The 17,176-nt window shown below is 41.3% G+C and overlaps 1 protein-coding gene and 1 long non-coding RNA gene across 2 annotated transcripts; one reads left to right on the forward strand and one right to left on the reverse strand.

Annotated features, from left to right (window-relative positions):
* Window positions 1–841: 841 nt before the first annotated feature.
* LOC130138692 (uncharacterized) lies at window positions 842–2,509 on the reverse strand. The gene is made up of 2 exons (XR_008817024.1): window positions 1,163–2,509; window positions 842–1,087 (listed from the first exon to the last, which is right to left on the reverse strand). It is a non-coding gene; the product is annotated as an uncharacterized LOC130138692 (long non-coding RNA).
* A 4,506-nt stretch (window positions 2,510–7,015) lies between these two features.
* On the forward strand, window positions 7,016–10,618 carry LOC115674824 (ubiquitin-like protein 5). The gene is made up of 2 exons (XM_030597337.2): window positions 7,016–7,348; window positions 10,391–10,618. Exon 1 carries the CDS (start codon window positions 7,107–7,109, stop codon window positions 7,326–7,328), a length of 222 nt encoding a protein of 73 aa, XP_030453197.1. The 5' UTR covers window positions 7,016–7,106; the 3' UTR covers window positions 7,329–7,348; window positions 10,391–10,618.
* Window positions 10,619–17,176: the final 6,558 nt, after the last annotated feature.

A 17,176-nucleotide genomic window follows, 5' to 3' on the forward strand; every position in this document is an offset into this window, starting at 1 on the left:
GGAATAAGGGCAATTTCGTCTTTTACTTTTTAAATTTTTTTTGTTTCTTTTTTCCTTTTACTGTTTTTTTGTTTCCCTTTTCTTTTTTTTTCCCTCTTTTCCCTCCGCCGGCCATAGCCGACAACTGCCGGCCCCGACAATCGGAACAGTGACGTGCTCGCTGGCCGGTGAGCATTTGACCGGCCGGCGAACCCAAGCCCTTACTTGAAACTAATTGGGCACTTCGGGCCCCTATTTGAAACTGATTGGGCACTTCAGGCCCCTATTTGAAACTGATTGGGCACTTCAGGCCCTTATTTGATAATTGACACTATGTCCACTTTGAACCCTTTTTTGAGAAAATGGCCCCACTTTGGGAAATGACCTGATCGTAACTCCCGTGGAAAATGACCCTCTTTTTTGAGAAACTGATCGGATCGCAGAATCGGATAAGCATCATTAAGAGTTACGATCATTTAGACTCGGCTCTGATAAATTAATTTTAATGTCAACGTGTCAAAAAAAAAAGTAACAAGTTAACGTCTTTCGACGAATTTTTCCACCTTGTGATTGGTTGTATCCGATATCCATCTTGTCCTGTAGATAATTAAGGAACGAGTTTTTGCTTCTTCTTCTTTTTTTATTTTTGCATTACTAGATATAGAATATTAGATGTACTCATTGAAGATGCGTAATTTGATTAGAATGAGATAAGCTTCCTAACCAAAATATTCATATGGCAGACACAGTGTCAATTTTATAGATAAGACGCCACGTTATTGTTGGAGATATGATTTGTACAAATTGATTTGATTGAAGATACTTGAATCAATCTAGGATTCAGAATGATGTCAATTAGTGATTTAGAATGATTTCATATCTTTGTATTCTCTTTTTATTGTTTACACTTTGTAATATAAATACATGTAAAGAGTACATATCAAAAGCATACTGAATACAAAGAAATTCTTCAAGTTCCTTCTTTCTTCTTCATTTCGTGTCATGGTATCAGAGCCTCGTTCATACTTAGCTTCCGCAAAATTTCGAAAATTTTCTTCCTGATTGCCTTCCCGTGTTTTTGTATCCTTGTTGTTGCAAGAAAACTAATCTGCAAAACAAGGTTAGCACTCCGTTGTAGGAATCAATTTCTTGAGTGTTTCAAAAAAAAGAAGCACTGTCCTACCAATACCATGCCGAAGAATTCTTCAAAATCTGAAGAACCGTTTCCAGAAGGAAGTCTGGAGAATACGTCTCATGAGGACTCGCGTCAGGAACCAATACCCCAAGATCCAACTGAAGTCAGATCAAGTCAAGAGTCCATCGAACAAATCCAACCTACGAGATCCTGCCCAAATTCAACCAAACCAGGGGCAACCCAATTTGGGCCAGCCTATCCAATGGGTACCGATGCAAGGCCCATTCAATCCACTCTGGTATGGGCCGAATCATTCGAACCCATGGTACAATTTCCAAGGACCAACAAATCAGGCCTAAAACTTTCAAGGCTTCGGAGAACACACCCAGGCTGAAGGGAGCCCACCAGCTAATGTTAGGGCAAGCTCAACCCCCGAGCCTGGGATGTACCATCTGGGTCAAGCATACGAATCCGATGGGTCGGGTCAAGGAACAAATCCCAACTCGGGATTGCAACCTGAATTGTGGCCGTTCTCGGTTCCTGCCCACCATGGTCGCCCGGAGCCCAACGACCCTTTGTATACCTCCACCGCCGACGGACCGGAGCTGAGACTCATCAGCAAGCAATTGTCCGGACCAGAAAATTATTCCAGGTGGTCCTAGGAATTCCGACGAGCCCTGGTGACGAAGGACAAAGACGGGTTCCTCGACAGAACCGTCTCAATTCCCGCCGACGATCGTCTGGCGCGACACTGGAGGAAATGTAATCAACTCGTCCGAACATGGATCGGCAATTGCATTTCTCCAGAAGTCGTGGCCGGACTTCCTCCGACCGAGGACTCGAAGTGCATGTGGGAAAACATCAAAGAAATGTACGGGAAATTAGACCGAGCGAAAAAAATTTCCCTAATGCAGGAACTCAGTGAGCTGAAACAAGGGAATATGACGGTCACAGCTTGCTTCAACAAGCTCTCGTCACTTTGGAACAAACTGGAGGTAGCAGAGGAGAAGCTCGAGGGACCGGAATCAACACTGAAACAGTATAGATCTATCAAAGAAAGGGAGAAAGCTACTCGGTTTCTTTTGATTTTGAACGAGACATACCTAACTTTTCGCTCCCAGATCCTAGCAATGGAGCCGATGCCGGTGCTCGACCGGATTTTCCAGCTCGCCGTCCAGGAGGAAAGCCAACGATTGGCTTCGTCGGAGCACATGAAGGTCGGGGAATCCATGCTCCTCGCAGCTCAGACGAGGACCCAAGAGAGAGGAAACGCTGGAAAATCAAGGGAAGAATGGAAGCAAACGGCGACCTATTCTCAAGGGTTTGCTGAAGAAGAGGAGAAAACCCTCAAGATGGACAGCTCAGATTCATCTATGAGATCGGATGGCCTACGCGCGAAGCAATTAGCGTCCAAATCGGACGCTCCTTACGAAGCCACGTCAGCACCAATTATTAAATCGATTGGTCCGTCATCTGCCACGTCTCATAAAGGATATGGACAGAATTTCAAAGGCAAAGGTAAATTATTTTGTGATTATTGCAAACGACCACATCACACTGTAGATACCTGCTGGAAATTGCATGGAAAACCCGGTGAAAAGGGGAAGAAAGAAAAGGAATTTTTGGCTAATCAGGTCATGGTGCACAACATTGATAAAGGAAATCAGCCAATTACTCATGACCAGTATCAACAGCTCATGAAGGTTTTGAAGCAGTTTGATATTCTTGACAAAACAGCAAGTTTCTCAGGTACCTCTTACTGCTTGATGAATTCTATTTCAAGTAATGAGTGGATAATTGATTCAGGTGCCAGTGACCACATTATTTGCGACAAAAGATTCTTTAGTCATATTCATACAAATCTAAACTCACCTACATCAGTTCGTCTTCCAAATGGGCATGTCACATATATCACTGAAATTGGCACCGTCAATCTTACCCCTTCTATCATCCTTACAAATGTGCTCTATGTTCCTCAATTCAAATTTAATCTCATTTCTGTGTCCAAAGTTTGCCAAGACAATTCCTGTTCTTCTTTTTCAATTCTGAAAATTGTTTCTTTCAGGCTTTTCGACTGGCAAACTGATGGGCTTGGGTAATGTTTCACAAGGGCTATATTTTGGGACAAACTTTCCAGAAAACTTTGATTTGTCAAGTATTTCCTTACATAAACATTCATTGTGTAATACCACTACCAATGATAATATTTTCCTTTCTCATCAACGATTGGGCCATAGTACTTCTTTTCCATATCCTCAATGCAAAATATGTCCCTTAGCGAAACAAGCACGTACACCTTTCCCTCTCAGCAAATCACGTGCTAACAATTTTTTTTCAATTATCCACGTTGACGTTTGGGGGCCATATCATACTCCACATCGTGATGGATCACGTTTTTTTCTTACTATCGTGGATGATTATTCTAGAGCCACGTGGGTATTCCTTATGCAATCAAAAAGCCAAGTTCCTTCTCGCCTTAAAAATTTTCTCTCCCTAATTACAAATCAGTTCCATACTTCTGTGCAACGCATTCGAACTAACAATGGAAGTGAACTCCTTAATCATGAATGTGCATCTCTCTTTTCTTCCAATGGAATTCTTCATGAACGTTCTTGCGTTTACACCCCACAACAAAATGGGATTGTCGAACGCAAACACTGTCACCTTCTAGAAGTTGCACGTGCTCTCAAATTTCAGGCTTCCATTTCAGAGATTTTTTGGGGCGATTGTGTGGTCACGGCAGCTTACCTGATCAATCGAATGCCATCTCGAATCCTTGATGGAAAGACTCCTGTTGAGCTACTCTTTGGTAAGAAACCTGAAACTCATCATTTAAGAGTTTTTTGGTTGCTTATGCTATGTTACTGATGTGGGCCCTCGAGACAAAATGGGTCATCGTGCTCGTCTTTGTATTTTCATGGGTTATCCAACTCTCCATAAAGGTTATTGTGTTTTTAAGCCATCCACCGGGAATTTCTTCGTGAGCAGAGATATTATTTTTCATGAAAGCATATTTCCCTTTCAAGATGAAGACAAACCGATTGAATCTTCTAGCAAAACAGAACATCATCGCTCTTTCTTATTTGAAGAGGATTTATCTCCAAATCAGCAGTTATTGTTCATTGCACCTCCAGAAAATTCAATATTGTCTCCGACTACAACAAACAATGAAGATCCTTCATCCCCTATGAAGTTTCCAATTGAAAGTGCTAATCAATCAATCGAAGGAAGCCTTGTACAACCTCAGGCAGCATTTCCTACGGAAGATATTAATGAAACATCTATCCGTTCTATACCTGAAACCGACAATGCTGAACAACCTCGACGCTCGGGGCGTGTCGCTCGTCCACCTACATGGACCAAGGATTATGTATGTGCAACCTCGAATTCTTTAGGTATTCACTATCCTGTATCTTCGTATGTTTCGTTTAATCAACTATCATCGGAGCATATGTGTTGCATCAGTCGTATATCTAAGGAAAGAGAACCATCATCCTACAATGAGGCAGTCATTGACCCACGTTGGCAGAAAGCCATGGAGGCTGAATTATCTGCCTTAATGGAAAATAAAACTTAGGATATTGTACCTTTACCTGCTCATCATAAATCAATTGGCTGCAAATGGGTATACAAGATCAAATATAAGGCAGATGGGTCGGTTGAAAGATACAAAGCGCGCCTAGTAGCCAAAGGTTTTACACAACAAGAAGGTTTCGATTACCATGAAACCTTCTCCCCAGTAGCAAAAGAAGTCACCGTTCGCTCTTTTTTATCTATTGCTGCATGTCGCGACTGGCAACTCCATCAAATGGATGTCCATAATGCATTTCTCCATGGTGATCTGGATGAGGAAATCTATATGGATCTTCCGCATGGTTTACGGAGACAAGAGGAGTCTAAGGTATGTCGCCTCCGTAAATCCCTTTATGGACTCAAACAGGCTTCTCGTCAATGGTATGCTAAGTTTATTACTGCACTTACAGCTACCGGTTTCAGACAATCCAGGCATGACTATGCATTATTTACATGGACAAAAGGTGTGTCATCTATTTATTTGATGATATATGTTGATGACATTCTCATTATGGGATCAAATGAATCTGCTGTCGAGAATCTTAAAAGATATCTATATGCTACTTTTCACATTAAGTATCTAGGTTCTCCCAAATATTTCCTTGGAATTGAGATTGCACGATCAAACAAAGGAATCTCACTTAGCCAACGGAAATTCATTTTGGAGATTATATCAGAAGCAGGTTTATCTGGATGTAAACCAGCAGTTATTCCTATTGAGCAGAATATAAAATTGACCACTCTTGATTATGATATGGGAACATCGTCCAATGATGATGATCCACTGCTCAAAGACCCATCGAGCTATCAAAGACTCGTAGGAAAACTTATCTACCTTACTATGACAAGACCTGACATATGATTTGCAGTACAAACACTGAGCCAGTTCATGCACAATCCGAAACAATCCCATATGAATGCAACCCTGAAAATTGTGAAATACTTGAAGAAATGTCCAGGACTTGGAATACTTCTTTCTCGAGAGTGCAACATGGAAATGACAGCCTATTGTGATGCAGATTATGCTACATGTCCGATGACCCGAAAGTCTATTACTGGATTCTGCATTAAGCTTGGAAAGTCCTTACTATCATGGAAAACGAAGAAGCAATCAACCGTATCATTATCATCAGCTGAGGCTGAATATCAAGCTATGGCTAAAACCGTTTGTGAGATAGTATGGATACGAGGCTTACTTCACGATCTTGGCATACAAGTTAAAGGACCAACAATGCTATTTTGCAATAATGATGTAGCACTTAAACTTGCAGCCAACCCCATAATTCATGAGAGGACAAAGTATATAGAAGTTGACTGTCATTTCACTCGAGACAAGATTCAAGAAGGGATAATCAGAACAAAAGGAATTGGGACTTCAGATCAACCTGCGGATATCTTCACCAAACCTGTGTGTCAAAGACAACACACATATCTGCTAAGCAAGCTGGGTGTCTTAGACATATATAAGCCACTAGCTTGAGGGGGAGTGTTGGAAATATGATTTGTGCAAATTGATTTGATTGAAGATACTTGAATCAATCTAGGATTTAGAATGATGTCAATTAGTGATTTAGAATGATTTCATATCTTTGTATTCCCTTTTTATTGTTTACACTTTGTAATATAAATACATGTAAAGAGTACATATCAAAAGCATACTGAATACAAAGAAATTCCTCAAGTTCCTTCTTTCTTCTTCGTTTCGTGTCGGTTATCCCACGTAGCCTCCACAAAAAAATGCTTTTGTAGGAAAGGGTGTTGGATCCTAAGTCGAAGTGCATCAATCATCTCGAAAAAAAGAAAGCTTTCCGTGCATTGAGTTCGATCAAATCCCACCCGCGTCGCGTCTCTTGGTGTTTGTACTATAAATGGACTATAGGGAGCACATCTTCGTTCAAGCAAGAAGATCGAAAAGACATCTTAAATCGCGAACAACAGGACAATAAATCCGAAAATCTCATCTACTTTCAAAAATTAACATACATCATGACATAGCTAAGAAAATTTTAATTTTGTTACGCGGGAGATCGAGAGATTCCGACACCCAAAAAAAAAAATGTACGCGGGAGGATTTGCAAATTACTCTCGATAGTAATGGGAACATTCGATGCATCGGTTCTTTTTTTTTTTTCTTTTTTTGTGATTAGTAATAAAAATAAAATTAAAATGAAAAGGAATTACTTGATGGAGAAGTAAAAATAAATAAAAAAAATTCGAAAAGAGAGTCCATTGGCCGCCTTATTTCTTTTTCTTTTTTTAAAAAATATTTTCCCATTGACTTTTTTGACTCGATAAATAGGTTGGTTCTGCCCCTCCGTTTCCGCCCAACTGCTGCTGCTTTGCCCATCGTCAATCAGACCGAAGGGAGGGGGAGAGAGAGAGAGAGATTAGGGTTTCGCCGGGAGCAGCGGCAGCGAAGATGATCGAGGTGGTGCTGAACGACCGGCTGGGGAAGAAGGTGCGGGTGAAGTGCAACGAGGACGACACCATCGGCGACCTCAAGAAGCTCGTCGCCGCCCAGACCGGCACCCGCGCCGACAAGATCCGCATCCAGAAGTGGTACAACATCTACAAGGACCACATCACCCTCAAGGACTACGAGATCCACGACGGCATGGGTCTCGAGCTCTACTACAACTGATCCCGTCCTCCCCCGGCCAGGTAACTTTCCTGCGAGCCCATGGAAGAAGCTTAGGGTTTCGTTTTATCGGTACTCTAGGATCTATCGCGAAGCCGTGTGATTTAGGTGTGATGTCGAGTTTAATCGGTTCAGCGGTCGTTGTTCGAGGATGATGTTTACTGATACTATGATGTTCAGTTGTGTGGGTACCTGTGTTTTCTGTAAAATTTGGGATGATTTTGGTAGTTTATGCTGCTAATCGAGTGAGTAATCGACATGATTTGGGGTAATTTGTTTGATAGATGTATGTTTCCACCGGGACTGCATGTTTGTTCTAATAGGTTGCAATTGCTTTTTATTTGGAATCAAAGAAAGTGCTTGGTGCTGCCTGTGCTGATACTGAATTGGTTGGTCACGGAATGGTATCGATTTCGCCTCCTCCTTAATAGTATGCCGTGACAGAGACATAGAATAAACTATGGAGGCGAGGCATCTCGCTGTACCTGTTGAACTGCATCAACGATAGAGCTTGGGTGATAATAAAGAAGGGTCGATGCTGTGTTGCTACAGTTTGCTATTCGACTTCTGAGCTACATAGAAAACTGCCTGTTCGAAATCTATGCGGTTGGATTGTCCTTCGATAAGTTGTTTTGGAGAGCGAAGATGTCATCATCTGATAAGAAAAAAATATGTTTAGGAGATCTCTGGTGTGTAGAAATTTCTCGAAATTGAGAAGATGAATCCCTTTTATGGGATGGATTACCTCGGTTAGATGCAAGAGCGTAAAACCAACAGAAATTTCAGAATTTTTGTTTCCGGAGAAAGAATTGCTTTTGAAAATTCAGCACACCTTCCAATAGTTTCACATACAATCTTTCATTAGTTTTTGCTTTTAAAATTGAACGCAATTTCTAGCATACTTGCGAAAAATGCCTGTGTCAAAGCAATTGCAGTAGGAAGGATGTGATGAGTAGGAATGAGTGTTAGTAACGTGGAGTGTCAATTGGAGATGTAAGAGGCTATATATGCAATATTATGCTGCGTGTAGTTGAACTGCATACCAAGTCTAGAGTCTTAACCAACAGTTATATTTGCTCCATAAGACTTTTTATGATGTGGGAATGACATGGGTGTCCTTCAAGATCGTATTGAAATATGACTTACACTTAATACTTAGCATACTGATATTTTTATTGTTTTATTTTCGAATATCTTTAGAACGGGAGTATGAATTTATTGTTGCTATTTCAACTTTGGGATATGTTATCGTTCTTTGCTAGGGTTTTAGGTATATGTATTTGTTACCCTCTGTTTATCATATTTGAAGTTCAATGGTATAAGTTGAGTAATTTTCTTTAGTTTGCACGTTTGTCGAATCTAGGATAATGTACATTCTTATCAAATTTCATTTCCATCGCTTCAGTTGGTATCAAAGCGAGTCGAATTGATGCATTCTTGAATGTTATGTGATTTTTCACATTTAGTATAATGTAAATTTGTATCATGTTTCATTTCCACCTCTTTAGTTGGTATCAAGATTAGTTCAACTGATGTATTGGAATGAGGTTTACTACGAATTTAGATCATGCTAAATTGTGCATAATGCGCAAGAACATGACAGAGGCGCAAATCACAATAAATCTCTAAGCTTTCAATTGACTCAAAGAGGCAAAGCTGTTTTACAAAGAGAAGATGACAAATATATAGAAGACCTAAATTCCATGCAAACCCATGTCTTCCAATAAAAATCCTAACCATTAATTAGATGCCGAATAGCAATGGTAAATGCAAATTTTTGTTCTCGTGTATCCTAATAATAAGAGGGAAGCTGTTGAATTCTAAAATGTGGAATGCTCATTATTCGTACTCTTAGCAAGACTCTCAATACTTTCAAACAGGTTGCTGCAAATTCTGCTTGTGCTTCACTTTTTTCGGTTCTACGAGAAAAATAATATCCTAAAAGATTTTCCTGTAAGAAGATTCAGTAGTAACCTTTCATCAATGATGTCTGTTTGGAATTCATTTTTGACTCTATGCCTGGGATTCTGCTTTCATTAGTAAGCAATATTATGATCCCTTCATAGAGATAAGTGATGGAATTTACATGGATATAGTAAGTCTTTTACATTTCCTCTTTAATTCGACACCTTCCAATTAAGACAAGATATCCTAACAGGGAATCAAATGTTGAAGTAGAGATGTGAATTCGAATTCCGTTCTATGTGTGTTCCAAATATCAAGAAGGAAAATCAAATTCTATAAGTGTGAAGCTATCGTGCCTTACATGGAAATTGGATCCTGATGTTATGTCAAGAGACTCCTTTGTCATGGGTTGAGGCATTCTGAACCATTTGATCCCAATTTGATTGATTTAGGGTCAGAGTGCATGGAACAATATTTAGTTTATATATGTTTGTAGTAAACTGAAGTTTTATTACTTCACACCATGCTGGGGCTATGTGAAGAACATCTGCAACTTGTGCTCTTCTTGTGATTATTCTAGATAAAAACCACTGAAAGAAGATTTCTTTGTGGGAAAAGGTAAAATAAGTGCTGTGTGAAACCTTCTTCCCCGGAGAAACTCTGATAAATAAAAGTTTGATGTAAGTTGACATGAACCTTCAGGAGCGAGCATAATTTACGTTCAACGTACAATTGTTAATTTATCAGATAGTTGTGTGGTCTCTTCTTGTTTGGTTTTGAAATTTTAGCCTCTGGACTGTAGATCGGCAGGAAAGAAGTGTAAGCTTTGATTTTAGTGAGAATATTGATGTAGCTCAGTCGTTGTTTTCCTTATGGTTGTCAGCATGTCTATGTCAGTTTGAATTATCATGTGAAGCATTGGTTTCTTCTGATGAGTTTTTGTTGTATCCCCTGAAATTTTAGTCTCTGTTTTCCTGCTGGCTTATCCATGGATATTTGCAAAATGTTTAGCATCGTTACATAGAATTTCAGTTTTGCATTACCGAAACAGTTCACGACCTTCAATCGAAGCTTCAAAACCCGTCTCGAGGGATGAGAGTGTCGAGTGACTTGCTCATTTCATCGCCTAACTTAATCTGCTGCTTGCTTTTACACTGCAGGTCTAGAAACTCACATGGAAATCCTTGGAACTGGGGGACCATGGATGCCTAAGAGCTGTAGTCTGTTTCCATATATACTGCATATGCATGGACAGTGTATCTACTGCCGTTAGACTCTTCAATTTCTGTGACTGTGAATGTGTGAACTTGGGAGCAAAACTCCTGTTAATGGAAAACTGGGAACATATGGTGCTGCAGTGCATATAAAAAATTGTTCGGTCTACTACATTCCGATGTATGGTCCTGTGGTTGCGTGTCCTTGTGATCCTTCACCTTATATTGCTTTCCTACCCTGCCAGGAGAGAATATTTTGCTGGGCAATGACATAGCTGCCTGATCAAATATCCTATGAGCGGTTGTCAATTTGATCTCGGAATTTTTCATAGTATGTTGTATAACTACACTTCTGGGCCCTGTCGACCTCGGTGGATGGAGTCGGGTGGATTTACAATCTAGGCATCTTGTTAATAGATCTCATTCTCTGAAAGCTGGAGATAGTTTCGTCTCCATAGATGGTATTTTGGATGAAGTCGTCTACAGTCCATCGACCGAGTTCTACCATCCTTCTTTTAAAGGACTCTGGCAAGAGCCACATTGAGTAACTCACGTTGAATTCTCCGGGGGAAATAAGTTGCCGAAGTCGTTTAAATGAACAGTTTTAAAGAGTTTCGGATCAAAGTGATCGATAAAATTCGGGCCTAAGTTTGAAGCCGGCAACAGCGTTGTCGTTCAAAAACTGGTAGACAAGCATAGTCTCGACAAGAAGGATGTTTGTGTGAGATGTGCGATCTAATCAAGATCGAAGTAATGGTGTTCAGTCAAAAGTTAGATTCCGAACGTGAAAATGTTCCGGCTAAAGTCGAGAGACAAAGGCTGACATCGTTACGATTGAAAAGTTGAGATATTTGATTCAAAGTCCAAGATTAAGAACAATTTTCTGAGTTATTAGTAGGTTGTAATCGTGCTATCATCAATCCCTTAAGAGAATGTTCGTACTTTCACCTATTTTGTCCGACGCCTATAAGAGAACACCTAATTCTCTTGACCTTAATGAATTCCCGAATTCAAACGAAATCATATAAATAAGGAAGAACAAAAAGACTTTGCCTAACCAAGTTCAACGCACACCTCCCAAAGTTCACACCAAAAATCGAAAATTTTGACCCGTTTGGCATATTAATTTTATTAATAACAATGATAAAAGCTCCTCCACTAGGAGGAATAATCCCTCACGAATCAAGTCTAGTAGCTCATAAGATTAGTCGGTATAATCATTACATTAAGTGGATTCACACGAGATCGATCAATCAAATACCCCACTTAATTCACTTTTTATGAACCGACCGTGTTTAAATCTTTTCTCTTTTCTTTTTTCCTTAGGAGGATCACGTGTAAAAGATGATCGAATTTTGTGCGGATTGATTTTTCCTTTCTTTTACTTTGATTAAGCGCGGCTCGTGAATTTTGATTTTTTCGTTTTATTTGCACGTAATCGAACATTTCATGATATACAAATGGGTAGATACACATGTAAAATATTTTATTGACTTTTCCAATTTTAAATGATATCCTAAATTGTCGAGAAATAAAGAGAATTGTTGTTCGCTTTTATTGAATCGTAAATAAAGGGATAAGCGCATTGAAAATCCCAAAACTTGTATCGAAGGTGCAATCGGATTTTAAAACTTTCAACAAGTGTAATTAAATTCTAAAACTTGTCATGAAAGTGCAATGGAGTTGTAAAATTATCAAAAAGCTCAATTAAGTCTTAAAACTTATCAAATTTGTCCGATTAAATCTTTCCGTCGGTTACATTTTTCGAAAGTTTTGGGATTCAATAATACTTTCACGACAAGTTTTAAGACTCGATTGCACTTTCGCGATAAATTTAAGGACTTCCGGTGCACCTATCCCTTTAGACGATAGGAGGTGAAGTAGAAAAAAGAAAAAAAGAACCCAACAAGATTTGCGACTTTAAAATATATTTTAACGGACGAAAAAAAAACAAGAAGGGAAATAAAACAAAAATGGGGAAAAAAAAAAACGAAAACCCCTTTGGTTTGCGACGTTGCATCACGCGCCTCTCGAGTAGCCCCCGCAACGAGAAAAAGCTCCAAATTCTCGCGACAAACACGTCGAAGACCGCCAAAATACCGCGCGACCGCCTCGGTTTGACCGCGCGGGTTGAAGAGCGAGAAACAAACGCGCGCGCCCCCCCCGCGACTCGGCGGAAAAAATCGCGATTTCTCGGACGATCCGATCGGGGAATCCAGGCCGTACACGTAACGCAACCGAAATGAAGAAAAAGGAATGGGGGAAAAAGACCGCGGCCACGTGGGACGTTTTTGGTAGTTCGGAGCTGACGGCGACGGGGAGAGACACGACGACGGTGTGGGTCCCCCACCACCCGCACGAGCGGCCCTCTACGCCACGCTACCGAATCTCTGTCGTTTCTTGCCGCTCCGGCCCCGGGGGTCGGACTTCCACCGCAAGACGACAAAATTCCCCCACCCCCCTGGGCCCCGCGCCACCGCTGACGTGGCGCGGCGTCGGATCGGGCGGGGCCCCATTCGGCGGGCCATCGTTTCGTTCCGATGCCAGTTAACGCGATATACAGTAACACATGTCATTTCGTCTCGATCGATGAATTTTCAACGGTTGGTGATATCGAGCGTAAGCCGATGAGATGGAAAAGATCTATAATCATCGAGCCATTCTATGAATGTGATCTGCGTGTCGCCTCGTTTCGGGTACGCGACAAAAATGATCGCGAAGACGTGTGATACGGTATTTTCTCGGATTCAATCTTTTAAGAAATTATTTCTCCCTTTGTTTTATGTCCTCCCTTAGTCTTCGCGGGACATGTGAAGTAAAAAGAAGAATCGATAGTTTAAAATGCACTTCCAAATAAAATACGTCGCGTCACGTATCTGAAAATATCGATTCATGTATCCGGAAAGATCTTATTCAATGAATATGATTATGGCCATGTTTTCCTCCTATCCAAATGCTGGTGGATAGGTTTCTTTGGAAAATTTGCGTTTAGGTGACCAAGCTTTGACGACAACAACAACAAAAAAATTACAAATAACAATGAAACCCCCTCTCCTCTCTTCCCTACGTCCTTGCGGCCTAAAGAGCATGTCACGGAAGCCGCGGCCGCACCGCCAATGCTAGCACGTACGAGCAGCCATCGTCGCCACTGCTACGCCACCCGTGAGCCCCCCGATGTCTTCCTTGCAAAGAGGTTCCGACCGTCCGACCCAACCCGGGGGGGGGCGTGGCCTAGGATGGTCGGTATCGGTATTAGATTGTCGACGTGGGTGCATCGATGAAAGGATCGTTGGGCGATGTTTTAGTGGTATATATGTGTATTTTTCTCGTTTTAGAGTCACATGTTGATTGCATAAACTCGTGTAATCCACAAATTAAAAGGCTAGTTAGAGAAAATTCTGGCTGACTAGAATTGGAGGAAAGCGTACCCATCAGCGTTATAGAAGAGAAAAACACCTGGGCTTTGAGTTTGTTAAGCGTCCACCGAGATGCATCGGGTAATTTCTAACCATGTGCCAAGCTAACCCAACAATAAAAGGCTTCTACGAAACAAAGTTTAGTTAATTCGAAGACTTTCGATAGACCTTGTTCATATTTAGAAATGTCTTCCTTCCGAGGAAACTAGTGAATACCCTTTTGGCCCCAGAGCCAAATTCCAAGTGACATTTGCATACATACATACATACCTACAATTTGAGGTCTCATCTCATGTACGAAATCAAAACCTCTTGAGTAGAGGTGAGCGTGGTCCGGGGGGCGGTTCCTGGCATGGAACCGGGAACCGCCAGTTGGTTCCATGGATCCACCCAGGAACCGGACCGCCGGTCCGATCTGGTTCTCGGGTAGGTCCATGAAACTGGTCCCATCAAATTTCATGCAAATGGAGGTGACCGAGAGTGAGAGAGGGGAGGCGATGAACAGCTAAAGGCGCTGCCGTGAGTTGAGAGTCGAGCTTTAGATTAGGGATTTTATGGTTTTCATTTTTCTAAAAATGTTTTTTTTTTTAGTTGAAATTTTTCTAAAAAATTATATATATGCATATATACATATTACCGGTTTGGTCCGGGTGGGCGGTTTCACGCCTAGAACTGAAAATCGGACAGGTACTCACCGATTTTAGTAAATTAGAATCGGAAACCAAATCGGTCCTCACGGGAACTGCCGATTCTAGGCCGGTCTGATTTGGCTCCAGGCGATTCCCAATTCCTTTATACGTTCCCACTCTTGAGATGACCTCAACATGACATATTGCCAATAGCTTTTAGGGGGGGGGGGGGGAGGTTGGCTTTCTTGATGGAGACGACAAGCTGTTGTTTCCTTGCTGGTTTTTCTCGGATCTAGCGCGATTTTGTCAAAGGGACAGGACACAGCATTGAAAGACGTTGCGAAATTGCACCGTGCGTGAAGATACCCTGCTTGTCCCCGTCCATTGCAAATGGCTTTTGTATTTTGACTTTGGGATTGGGAAAGAGTTAGACAGGGGAACATCAAAAGGCTTTGGGAGTCGTTCGTAACACTCTTAAATTTGCATTAATTTCCGGCACCCTTTGTTTTTTTCCCTCCCCGCCCTTAAAATTTTAGTTCGGTCCAACTTCCAAAACTTTGACCATGACTTCTCTCCTTCGTAACAAGCATCACCTATTGTATCGCATGTCGAACAGTTCTATCCGTTGGTCGATTGAGCCCCCCACGTTTTATTTGGGTCCTATCAAGGTCTAAACACGTTCGACGGTTGATGTATGTCCGGCATGAAACAAAGCTGCATCGGGCCTGCGATGAGTTAGGACGAAATATCTAGGACTTGTCACAGCATGTGTATATATATATATATATATACCATCTTCTCGCTTAATCGCGAGTTCTGGACGAGCGAGGTTTGACGCCGCACGTGAGAAAGCAATGAAATCCACGTTCGATATGCCTAATAAATACCCGGGATTTGCATCTAGATAATGCCCAATACCGAGGCTGGTCCATCTCGAGAAGTCGCACTCTCAGCTGGGATTTACTCCTTCTTGGCCACCTTACGCAAAGGAGATTTTATTGAACTGGACCGATCTGTCCTACATGTTGGTTCCAATATCCTTCTTATTCAACCTAGATATAAATGCACTACTATTAAACACATGGAAATCAAAGTTAACCCGTGCGGATCCAAATGCATGGCTTTACAGCCATGCCGACATAATCACAGGTTTTCGAAATTTGACATGAAGAAGTTACATAGATTGGCCGAGAATGCTAAAAAGGGTTTATGAAATTGATATATTAAAGGGAAAATGACATAAATAGTCCTTAAACTTTGACCCGGATATGCAATGTAGTCCCTGAACTTTTAATTTATTCAATATTGTCCCTAAACTTTTGGTAAATGTTCAAACTAATCTCTAAACTATATGAAAATGTTCAATGTTGTCCAGAAACTTTTAATTCATTCAATATAGTTCATGATCTTTTTGTACATGTTCAAACTAGTCACATTGGGCTAAAATTCATGAACCACATTGAACAAAAATAAAAGTTCAGAGACCACATTGCTCATTGGGCTAAAATTTATGAACTATTTGTGTCATTATCCTTATACTAAATGATGTGGCAGAGTCTTGTCGGGTCTTGAATATGACCTAATTGACTAAATTTCCACTCGCGGTTCATCACATCACGTCGCTCAGCGATAGCATGCCAATTTCGTCGATCGGTTTTAATATCGATAACCTCGCTCGAAAGTAAAAGGTTACATAACCGCACATCTTTTAGGCTTACCAAAAAACTTGAAAGGCTGTAGCACGAAAGGGTATTGCGAGCCCCACCTGGTTCGTGCGCATCACCATCTGTGCCGGCAAGAGTCGGAAGTAATCAAAGCGCTTACGAACGAGGGACGCACCCAAGATAAAGTGATTCAAGAGCCGACTAACTCTCGTACGGCCTCGGTCGAGATCTGATTCGCATCGTGTAATTATCACAAACGCGACACAGGAAACCCCATATTGGGAATGTGAATCTAAGGCAGATTCGACACGGACATGGTGGGAAACCAGAATGATGTGTTGCTTGACCATATGTTTTTGCCCAAGTGGTGAGATAAGATTACAATGGAGTCAAATCAAATCAAAACCCGACTCGACCCGGCCCGACCCGCCGGGGAAAAGATAAAAAAAGGCAGGCCCGCGTGCGGGGGACCGCACGTGGACAGACGCTTTGGGCCACTTCAAAGAGGTCAACCACCCCCTTTTGCGGCCTTCCAAAAACGGACCCACTCCCACGTGCGGATGCTTTTTGCTGTGTTATTAATATTCTAAATCCTGTCCCTAAGTTAGTGTAAAAGCAATTTCCTTAATTCTTCCCTTTTACATGATTACACCACTAATAGGGACGTTTTAGTGGAGGAATTAACATTAATCGACCGATTGCCGGCGGTCCTAAAAGTCGACCACTCTTTTGAAGTCGACTCGATATTAAATCGTATATTTTTTTAAATGCAAGATGCTGGCTATTCTATCAATCCCGTCAACCCTAGAAGTTCTCTCCTTAGGGGGTGTTATTGCGTTGTTGTATGTTAATTTTCGCACATCGGATCGGTCTCTTCTTCTCAGGTCGGTCGAAATTGCAAAATGTTCTCATCAGAACTAGGAGATTGGTGAGGGGTTACGATTCCGGTTTTCCCGTGACTTCATTGATCACGAAGCATCGGATCGAGCAAGAATTGAACTTAAGCTTCGGATGTAGGTACAG

This window comes from Syzygium oleosum, unplaced genomic scaffold (genome assembly GCF_021117445.2).
Source record: "Syzygium oleosum isolate NSW1041296 unplaced genomic scaffold, Sole_v2.1 Sole_v2.07, whole genome shotgun sequence".
Classification (NCBI taxonomy): Eukaryota; Viridiplantae; Streptophyta; class Magnoliopsida; order Myrtales; family Myrtaceae; genus Syzygium; species Syzygium oleosum.